At 37.6% G+C, this 11,606-nt stretch overlaps 1 protein-coding gene across 1 annotated transcript; it reads left to right on the forward strand.

Moving 5' to 3' along the window:
- Positions 1–1,696: 1,696 nt before the first annotated feature.
- On the forward strand, positions 1,697–9,832 carry LOC108612104 (uncharacterized). Its single transcript, XM_018005005.2, has 6 exons — positions 1,697–3,206; positions 6,221–6,551; positions 7,228–7,430; positions 7,510–7,765; positions 8,445–8,935; positions 9,037–9,832. Exons 1-6 carry the CDS (start codon positions 2,918–2,920, stop codon positions 9,297–9,299), a joined length of 1,833 nt encoding a protein of 610 aa, XP_017860494.1. The 5' UTR covers positions 1,697–2,917; the 3' UTR covers positions 9,300–9,832.
- The last annotated feature ends 1,774 nt before the right edge of the window (positions 9,833–11,606 follow it).

The raw sequence follows: 11,606 nt of genomic DNA on the forward strand, positions 1-11,606 counted from the left end.
TGCCAGTGCCAGTGTTGGTGCCTGGAGGCGTATTGGGCGTGGCAGTTGGCTGTTGGGCTCTTGGGCTCTTGGGCGTTGCGGAAGTTTTGGTTCATGCCACATTGCGTATACGCGACGCATGTTGGACACGTGGAAGCCATGTCAATTTGGACCAGCTGGGTCTGACTGCTAATGACATGCGACTGCTATGCAAATCAGGATACTTGGCGACGACTACTCAATTATACGCCACACATGCGCAGCCCACACATATACACAGCGAGCCACACACGCCAACTTACACACACCCACACACACACATGACAAGAACTTGCTGCTTGGCTACAAGAGAAAGCAAAAAATCGTTGCCTACTTTTAGGCACATAGTAAAAACACGCTGCGGTTCCGCTCGTTTGCAACCTTTCAGTGCCGCACATTGTCTTGCCAGGCGATGGTCGATGGTCGGTGGTCGATGGGGAGTGGGCTGTGGACTGTGGGGCGTGGCAAGTGATTTGGCAAACACATTTCAATTTGCGCATTGTTTGCCTTTCAGCTGTGCGGCTGTCCTTTGTGTGCCCTAAAACCTCATGGGAAACTTGCCAAAGAGTTTTGAGACGCCAACAGGTGTTCTAATTGTGTGGCCCGGCCCTCGCAATGAGTTTATTTTTAGTTGAAAGCCTTATTAAATTTTTAATTAGTGAAATTAGAGGGGCAGATGTGCGTGCGTCGGTGTGTTTGCAGCGCCCCGGCATTTGCCTGACAGGGGATTTGCTATAAAAGCAGTTAAAATGTTTATGAGCCCGGACAGCGTCTGACTTAACTTGTACGGTGGTCAGTGTCCTTTAACGTAGCTCTTAGGATTTGCTAACGTCATATGCCACAGCACAGGTGAGCCGTTACCCAACAGCCAACAGTCAAATAATTATGCCCTTGACATTCCCCTGCAAACCCAAAAATATAATGCCGAAAAATTGGGTTTATAGCATGAATAAGTGGTAGGTAAGGCCTTATTATCATGTAAATAGTTGGCATAATTTATTATGAAACAGGAAATTACATTGCGTGTTAGTAAATTAACAAGTTCTAGGTAGGAAAGAAAAGGGCTCTATGTAATATGGAAATGATTAAACATGCCGAGGAAAATCAAATAAACCTGCATAAAAGTTGCGATCGCTGATTGCGATTGCTGCTAAGTGCTTAAATAAGCGGACGCAAATTGAATATTTATGCAGGGTATTTAGGTGTAGAGTATGTTTAATAATTTAATTGTTAATGCAGTAAGCTTTTATTAATATTTTTATTTTTTTTTAATATGTATTGTTAAAATGTTAATTAAAATTAAATGTTAATTAAAATAAAATTAAAATAATTAAAAACTTTTGTTATTAAACTTAATAAAATTTCTGAAAGAATTAATTATAATTTTTATATAAATTTTTACTACAAATTTAAAACATTTTATTTTCTATTTTTATAATTTAATAATATGTTAAAATTGTATGTAATTAGTTATTCCATAGGAATGATTTTAATATTTAATGATCGAACTATATTTAAGCTATAATTTAAATCAGTAGCCCATTAAAGACATATTTTCCCATTTAATTAGAGTTAATTATCATCCGAATAAAAGGTTTTGTATGGCTTATAGCTTTTCAATTAGTCAAACGTGTTCATTCATTTATGGAATCACAATAAAAACGAATCAATTTTTAATGCAAGCTTATCAAATATTCATTTTTATTTTAAGTACCATTTGTAAGCTAAGTAGCTATAAAAAATACCGTATCTATAATTGTAATTGCCCAACTTTAAACGCTTCCAAATTAGTTTTAGAAAAAGAAACACATTATATATTATTATATAATAAAAAATCATATATTTTTGCTATGTATGCTATAATAATGCATTATTGAAAGGCAACAATATGGCTCTACCCATGCTTTATGCGCTTCATTATTGTTATTATTGAAGTGAAATTGTGTATTCGACAATTTTAATTGATTTCTTTCGGTATTTGTTTAGTTTTTGTATACAGGCGAAAAAAATGAATCCGAAATGCTCATGAATAATGCTAAAAAGCAAGAGCAGCAGCTAAATGTTGTTCACTATACAAAACTAATAACAATAATATTGCTGATTAAGCATTAATCAAAGCTGTGCTGACAACAAAAAGTAGCGCTGGGAAAAGAAACAATAGGCTCGAGCCAAAAAAAAAAGGGGGGAAGAAGAAAAATGAAAAGGGAAAGCTAAATATGTCTGGCTATTCAGAGTTTATCAGAGATTATTAGACTTAGTCTTAATTATATAGAAAGGTTTGCATTTTAATATGGATTTTTTAATTTAGTTCGTGTAAAATAAATAAAACAACGAGTTTTCCCGTACGATAAGCAGCTGCTGATAAGCCCCGCTGCCTGGTTAACATTTCTGTAGTTGCTGACGGCGACGCCGACACCGACGTCGACAGCGATGTCAACCGAAAACCGAAAGCATATGGCCAGCATATGACCGAAACAATAGTTAAAGAGAGAGCGAGCAAGTGAGTGAGAGCTTTTGAAAGCTCGCTCTTAGACGCGCGGCGCGGCCTTGGCATTGCGTTGGTTCACTCGCAACAGCTGTTCGTGGCAGCGATTCGTTCAAGGTTCGATTGCAGACGAGCTGTAAGTCAGTTGTACGACGCCAGCGAAGGCGTGCGGTTGTCGATATATGCGTAGCGCATTCGTGTAATATCCGTTATTATTTGAAATTATCAAACAAATAAAAATACAAAATTAAAAGAAACGTGTGCATAACAATAGTTCTAAAGTACTTATTAAATTAATTTAATCAGTTTTTCATGCTGTGCAATTTGTGAAGTGAATGAATAAAAACTCAAAAGAAATATACATATATACACATATACATATATACATATATATATACAAATCAAGCGAAAATAATGTCAAACAAATCAATGGCATGCAGCAGCGGCAGCAGCAGCTGTAGCATGTTGCTGCTGTTGCTGCTATTGCTGCCGGCAATGCCAAACGCTGCTGCAGCAAAGGCTGCACGACGCGCCCGGATAACAGCCAATGGCAGCAGCAGCAGCGGCAGCAACAACAATAGTCTCAACGAGCCGTTGACAGAGGCCCAACAGGCAATAACAGCAGCCGCAACAAAATTGAAAACATCCACAGACAGCAGCAGCAGCAGCAACAACAACAACAACAATGCAGACAGCAAATATGGTAAGTCCTATATAAAAAGCGAAAAAATGGGCAGATGTCCCCCCACTCAAAACACACTCGCTCCCTGCAACGTTGTCTGGCATTTGTGGTCGGCGCGGAGAGCTGCTGCCTAATTGCATGTGGTCACGATTTGTGAACTGGCAACGTGTGCATTTCTTGCAACAGCAGCTTGTTTGCAACAGCCCAACATTGCAACAAAAAAGGGCAGCCCTTGGCAGCGAAATTGTTTCACGCTTTAGCGGCAGCAGCAAAACTGAAAGCTGAAAACAAAAGACTTAGGCAACAAACTTGTGGCCAGCGCTAATTTAAGCTATTTTATGCCAATCAAAGCCATGCACAAATGTTTCCTGTCCAAGCCAGCAAAAGAGGCCGCGACCCGCCCCAGAACCGCAGCAAAAGAAAAAAGAAAAACAGAAATATAAATAAATATATGGGAGAAAATAAGCCAACGGAAATTGCGGCAACATTTTTAATGATAAGCTAGCGAGAGCAAAAGTGTCATTAGAGCTGGCTAAAATGCCGGGGCTTAGGCCCCAAATAAGCCGATCATTAGCCGAAAAGTCAGCATTACATAACACTTAACAAGTGCCGCGTCATGTGGCATGCCACGCTGAGTGAGTGAAAAGTGCTGATCGAGCAAACACAAAAAAAAAAAAAAAAAAACATTTATCAAGCGTTTTATTTGCTGATGCTGCAACTGGAACTGCAACTGACAGCACTCGGCCAGTTTGTCAACAGTTTCTAATCTGTTTTTGGCTAAACTTGATGGGAATAGAAAATGATGAAGATGTCGCCTGGCTGTTCTATTGGCAGTTCTCTGCAGAATGGTGTCAATGCTTGAATTTTCACTTTTCCATGTCGCCTACAGCAGATACTGCGCACTTTTTTCTTCTCTTTGTGTGAAATTCGCCTAAATGTCGAATGCTACAGCAGCAGCAGAGGCAGCAGAAGCATCAGCAGCACGGAGGCGGCTTGGCGAATCTGAAATTGGTGTCAATGATTTCAACATGGGAAAATCCACAAGCAACAGCAACAGCAACAGCAGCGGCCACAGCGACAGCGGCAACAAACAAACATGCAACAGCAACATTTCAGCTGCTTAGCTTAGAAAATTGCATTTCTAATTGCGCATTATGCAAGGTTCTGGCAATTGGAAATCGGGGAAAACGCACATTTCAGGCTGCAGATGAAAGATATGCCTCAAATGTGTCATAGTCAGAGGCGGGCTGGAAATTTCTAAAAACGGGGCGTGGTTTCAATTAATGGAGTAATGTGATGAGATGTTTGCTTTAACTAGTTATTTGGCGTGGCCAAGACAGTTGTTATCTCTGACGGCGAATAGTTTGATTGACCGCTCAGTTTACCTGTTTAATGGACATTTCAACACGAATATTTCTAGTTTTTACTTTTTTCTTTTATTAGTCTAATATACTAGTTAGATATCTTAAATGGCAAATAGCATTTGACAGTTTGAGTGCAAACATTTCATTCAGCAGGCTTCAGCGGAGGCATGAAAGATAGATATGTATTACAAATTTTCATATCTGTCTCATAAGGAAATCGTGATATGTGCTGGAAGTTTTCTATGTTAACTGAAATATATAAATATAATTAAGTAGATAAATACGAGAATTTAATTTTTTAATTAATTTATTTATTTATAAGGGACACTTCATTTAAAAAAATTCCAATATACAAAATTATTGTTTTTTATATTTTTCTTTAAGTTAAGTTTTTTAGTTAGTTTATTTACCTAATAAAAAACTACGAATATATTTCTGTAAATAGATAAAATAGATTTAGCTTGTATACACGTAATTTGAATTCCGTAAAACTGAAGATTTATTATCAAGGTTAATTACTGAGTAAACTACTGTTATTTTAAAATAGGTTCTTTCATTTTTATATTTAGTAAAATTCTGCAGTTGCCAAAATAAATTATAAATTTTTTAAATTGTATAGTTATTTGAAGCATATACATTTTTTATAATATATAGCTGTTTTATATGACTTCATTCAAATCATGAAATAATTTTAAAATATAATACTTAATTATTTTCTACAAATTTTTCTTTTCTTATTTATTAAAAAAATTGTAGTTCAGTATTATTATCATCAAAGTATTTTTAAGTTATATAATTTTTTTTTTATATATATATTTTTTTTTTGTTTGCTTCTCTCCTATAACATTTTTAGTACATAATTGTACTTAAGCTTGTATTCGTTTAGTCAATTTTTTTACGGCTTTTACTAGAGAGATCTTCTTTTCAGATAACATATCAAAAACCCTAAAACCTTGTCTACCATCAATCAATCATTTTATGCGATTACATTGGAGCTGTAACACAACTTTTTATCATCTTAGTTAACGAAGTCGATTTGTCTTAAAATTAGCTGCAGTATTTGTAATTTGTTGCGCTTCATTTGCCGCTGCTGCTGCGCTTCTTCGTTGCCTTGTGTGGTGCATCGTTTAAGCCACTGAATGTGATTTGGAATGGCTCACAGAGTTGGTTGGAACTGCCATCAGTTAGCTGGACATGCTAATTCCCGGCACACTTCCAGCTAAATCCTCCATCACCTGCGGTGCCACAAAACACGCTCCACACCGAGATCTGATGGCCAGCTACACCACTTAGTGGTGCAACGGCCACAACACACACCAAAAGCAAGTAAAAGAAAAAGCAAAAACTAAACCAAAAGCGAGTCCGAGTCGTAGACGATTTTGTTTTCTTGTTGTTTTGTGAAACAAGTTCTAAAGCGTGGCTGCCTCTTGCCGCTCGCTGCTTTAAAGCCTTTTGCTCTTAACTGATTTGCATGCAAGAAGCGACTTTGAGCTGGGCCCGCAATGAACTGCAGCAAATGCAGTTCGCAGTCCGCAGTCCTCAGTTGCAGTTGCATCAGTTGCTGCAGCCGCAGTTGACTAACCCCATTTTTATATAAGTAGCATTTGTTATTGTATCTGCTTGTATTTGTTTTGTAAACCCCATTTTTCTGAAACCTATTTGGGCCTGCAGAGATACGCGGCGTGGCTGGTGAACCAAATTACAAATCGGTGAATCTGACCTGGGAAGTTGAGTTCGTGACGCCGGCCCATGACACAGATACCCATACGAATGCCAATACCAATACTAATACGGATACGAATACGAATCCGAATACAATTACCAATCCGAGTGGCATTGTGAATGCGAATGGCGTGACAAATATGAGCGGCATTGTCGAACCACCCAAAGCCTTTCAGATCTTCTACTGTGAAATGCAGAACTATGGACCGCAGCGCTGTCGCGTCAAGCTGGTGAATGCCACAGCCGCCGAGCTGCCCACATCTAGCGAGGAATCTGTGGAGTAAGTGCAGCCAACAAAACCTATTCACTTTTCTTTAATTCTACGCTGCTCATTATACACTGTTCACCATGCGGCAGTGGGGTGTATCTATCTAAAAGAAAGCTAGAGAGAAATTAAACTTTGGCTAGATTTCCATTTGAATTTAAATATATACAAAATGCATAACTTAAGGAATTTATAGATTTTTCTGTTGAGCTCTTGCCAAAAATATTGTTGTCTTTGACGGTCTGTCTGTATGCAAACGAAAGCTAGAGATATTGTGAATTGAATAGAATTGAATGAGTAATAAATAGTTATACAAAAAAAATATTAAAAAAAAAATTATCTCTAATCTTTTAATGATCTTCTCTTCATTTAATAAAATATAGATATAAGGAGATAGGCAAGGCTTCTTTATACCCTTCCTTACGCATCCAATATGAATTTTTAGTCTTTTATATATATTTATTATGTCAACAACAGAAATTTGAAAGTAAAATTGTCTGTGAATTTCTCATACCTTTCACTCACTGATTCATACTAGTTAGATCATATTAATCTTTATGTAAATATATTTGCATTATCTTATATATGACTCCCCCACTCCAGTCTGTCCCTTACACCCCACAGTGAACAGTGTATTGCGCAGTCGGTCATAGCCGACTGCTAACTAACGCCCCCCTCAACTCTTTCGCAGCGCTCAAGTTCATCACTTTCGAGCAGCCGTTGATAATCTGCGCATGGCCACGCGATATAGCTTTCATATACGTCCCGTGCAGCCGCGACGCCTGCGCAGCAGCAGCGCACGCTCCGAATTTCATGGCGAGAATGAGATTGAGGGAGCGAGCGCCGCTGCCACTCACCTACCTGGCCAGAGCATCATTATACCCACCAAGGGCTGTAAGTTAAATGGCACCACGTCAGCCACACAAACCCACTTAACCAACTTAACCACCTTAACCGACTGCACCACTTTCAGTCTCGGCCCATGCCACACAGTGTCTGGCGCCTGCTTCCGAAATCGAGGTGGAAACGGGTCCTTACTTCGGCGGTCGCATTGTGGTCGATGGCGGCGATTGTGGCATTAAGGGCAATGCCAACGATCCAGCCGAAAAGTATACGATGCGCATCGATCACAAGCAATGCGGCAGCATGGTGAAACCGGAGACGAACACCGTGGAGACCTTCATTACGGTCCAAGAGAATCTGGGCATCTTCACACACAGCACGAGGCGGTGAGCAGAGAATAACATTATTATGATTCGAATTTAATATAGTACACAATATTACTTTTACTTTAATCTCCTTCTCTAATAATTTGTTTCATAAAAATATTTTTTATATAATTACATTTAAGACAACAATTTTGAAGTATATTTTAAGATTATATATCTCATTTTATCTTCTTAATGTTATAAAAAAAAATGTCCATCATTTTTTCTAAATTTTACTTTCACATTTTCTTCTCTATTTTTCTCTTGTAAAACTAATTTCCTACTAGAAAAAAGTGAAACAAACCTTGCGGTTAATCTTAGAGTGAAGAGAGTAAAGATCAGCATTAATAAAAAGGTTTCATACAGCTACTGTTGGCCTTTCCGCTCTATCAGGTGAAATCTTTGCTCTGGCCTAGGCTAAGCATTTAGATTCAACTTTAAACTCCAAAAAAATTTGTAATTTAAATAAATTCATATCCAGCTATATCTATAAACCTCCCTTATATTTAGAGATGAATTTTCTTTAAACAGTAATTATCAGTTACCTATCATCTTTCAGTCTGTCTTATCTTCAGATGAAGATCAGTTTCTTTTCATATTTGTTTGCCTTTAGTCTATATATAGTTGGTCGATCTGTTAGTCTAGCTGTCAGTTGATTAATCGTTTTATTAATTGTTGGCTCTCCTCATTCTACCCACAGCTTTGTCGTCGTCTGCAGCTACCAGTCGGGCATGCAGACGGTGCGCGCCAGTTTTACAGTGCCTGGCAAGCACGGCGTGGCAGCTGCCATTGAGCCCAACGATCCCTTTCAGCCGGATGATGAGCGGTTGGGTCGCGAGCTGCGTCACATGCGATTCGTGAACAAAAGCGAGCTGGTGTTGAAAGAACCTGAGCCGGAGTCTGAGGAGCAGCCCGCTTTGGTGGTAGAAACACAGCCGCCAGAGCAGCAACAGGAGCAGCAAGAGCAACCGCAGCAGCAGCAGCAGCAGCAGCAGCAGCAGAAGCAACCTTTGTTAATTGCCAGTCGATTGCAGGGACGCGCTCTTAGCCTGGCAAGTCTCAATGAGCTAAACAACTTGGCCAAGTCGCCGGACGAGGAGCAGCTGCTGGCCAGCAAGTATGCCAAGCTGGTTGAGGAACGGACCAAGGCGGATGCTAATGATGTTTATGCTGATGCTGATGATGATGAGTGTAAGTAGATGCATAAATGGCTAGCTCTGACAATCGTGAATTCTATGCTAACCTACTAGCTCTCTCTTTCTCTCTCTATCTCTCTCTTTGTCTCTCTGTAGACTATGCCGCCTCGCTGCGTTATATAAGCGCCAATCTAGGCAGCGTGCTGGTAACTGTTTCCATATCTGTGATAATCATCAGCATTTGCCTCGTTCTGCTGCAGCGACAGCGATTGCCCAACAACAGCAACAACAACTGCAGCGGCAGCAGCAGCAGCAACAGCAACAAGTCGCATTTGACTTCCTTCGGTTGCCCCGTTGCCCATCTGCCGCACAAGACGCTGCCCCGTGCTCTGCAGCAGCAATATCAGTGCACCTTGTAGAGCCCACCTCGCGTTCTTCCCTGCTCTAACTATGCCCACTTGTCTTGCTGAAGCCCCCGGGTAGCCAACGCTGCCTAACCCATTTAGCTGAAGACGACTGCGCATAGTTGGGCCAGTGCCTCCTCCTCCTCCTCCTCCTTTTACTCCACCGCCACCTCCTGCTCAGCATGGCAGCTGGAAAGCTCAACAAACGGTACTTAGGGGATCAGCAGCAGTAACAGCCGTTGCCGCAGCATCCCACACGAAGCTCCTCCTCCAGCTCGATGCTGCGTTTAGTGAACCGTAATTTATGGAAATTTAAAGAAAATACTGTAATCTTAGCTCTACTCTAGACTTTTCCATAGCTGTGCGAATCCATATGATTGCTAGGTATTTACACACTCTGATAGACAGCGGATTAGTGATTAGTATTTTAGACTTAACCTAAGCTAAGTTTTTTGTAAAAACTCTTTTATATATTTATGATGTCCAATATACAAGTATTTATGAAAAAATATATATATTTAAAAAAAAAAAATTACGTGTTTTATTATTTCATTGTGTATATAAAATCATAATAGGCATAACTAAAAAAAAAAAAATTGAAATAAAATTAAAAAGCTGGTATTTTATTTTTAAGCTTGATTTAATTTAAGATTTAATTTTATTTAATTTTAAATAATTGTTCGTTATTAATACCTCATTAATTTTATTATAAATTTATTTAATTTATTCTGTCTTAACAAATAAAATTTTTATATAAACAAATTTAAAATTTTATTATAAATAATGATTGAGCTCTCATTGACTTACGAAATCTCAAAGAATTTACTGAATAAAATAGACATAAAATCAAATAGAATTTTTTGTTTAACAATCTTTAAACTTAACAACTTAACAACTTACTACATTCAAAAAACATAAACATAATTATATATACTCTAAAAATAATTTTAGCTTTGTCTATATTATGAAAGTTTAAAGACTTTTTAGAAACCATGCAATATATTATATATTTATTTTAAAAACGTTCTTTTATGTCTGCTTTCGACTGCTGCTTACCATAATTTAGCATAATCTTAATTCCAATGAATTGGCTGGGAGCGCTCATATATCATCATCATTATCATCATTAACATTCACATAATCATCGCAGAGTTAAGCTTAAAGAAAAAGAGTTACTTACATTTTAATGATACCATCAAGAATATAGATGTCGTCGTCGTTGCGTTTTATGACAACACCAACACCAACAACAACAACAACAATACGTTACGAAATTAAGTTAAGAATGGGAAACAAAACAACAACAGCAACAACAATAACAAGCGACAACGGACAGAGGCAACAGTCAACGAACAATTTGCATGAAAGTGGCACACAATATTGTCAACAAAAGTTTTCAGTTTTATTTTTCTGGGTTCTCGAACGGAAGCCGGCAGATAAAACAGCAAATGCAACAGCAACAGCAATAGCGGCAACAGCAACAATAAGAATATCAACAGCTACAACAACAAGAACAATAAACGTTGAGCCCACCGACAAAACATAAACTTCAACTTCAACTCCAACTTCAATGACGTCGTTTCTTGATTGCCCAATATGGAGAAATGTTCAGCAACATTGACTTAAGATCTCCATCCGATGTTGTGGACAACAACCGGAAAATATAGAAATAATTGAATGACGAACACCAAATACACTTTGAACCATGGAATATATATGAAGATTATATTAGAATTTACTATACGCAAATTGTTTTTTAGAATGTATATTATTTATATAAATCTGTGTTTTTTTATAGATTAAATTATGTCATAAATGTATATCGCAATTCAAAATAATAATAAATATTAGCTTAGTTATATTGAAAGAACATGAACTGTAAATGTATTTTTGTTTATATAATAGATCATTCAATCTATATAAAAAATATTTTGTTCAAAGTATAAGTTAACCTTGAGCCTAGCGCGAAAGAAACAATAGAGTCATTTTAAGATTGTAAGAAGGTGAAATTATGATTATACTATAGTAAACATGGATGTATTTAATTAAATAATTTAACTTACGTAGATTGCTCAAAAATATGATTTCAATCGTTCCCTAAGAAGAATAAAAATGTAGATTTATTAAAATAATTTTGAATATATTCTAATTTTAACAACCAATCAGACTACACTCTTGGATCTAAAAACTCATGCTTTTAATCCAATTAACAATATATGTACGGCTAATCAGATTACTATAGAGCATAGCATATCTAGTAAGATATGACTAATGCCCGCTGCTAGGGCAACAAAAACTTTCTGATTGAAGTGTTGTGAAGGA

The sequence above is a fragment of the Drosophila arizonae genome, chromosome 3 (genome assembly GCF_054131065.1).
Source record: "Drosophila arizonae isolate 15081-1271.41 chromosome 3, UAZ_ARI_1.0, whole genome shotgun sequence".
Classification (NCBI taxonomy): domain Eukaryota; kingdom Metazoa; phylum Arthropoda; class Insecta; order Diptera; family Drosophilidae; genus Drosophila; species Drosophila arizonae.

Excerpts from the sequence above, each read along its gene's own strand:
- LOC108612104 (XM_018005005.2), top strand. The coding sequence starts at position 2,918 with ATGTCAAACAAATCAATGGCATGCAGCAGCGGCAGCAGCAGCTGTAGC. Across the intron at positions 3,207-6,220 it reads CAATGCAGACAGCAAATATG|AGATACGCGGCGTGGCTGGT; the intron begins GTAAGTCCTATA and ends TTGGGCCTGCAG. Across the intron at positions 7,766-8,444 it reads TTCACACACAGCACGAGGCG|CTTTGTCGTCGTCTGCAGCT; the intron begins GTGAGCAGAGAA and ends TTCTACCCACAG.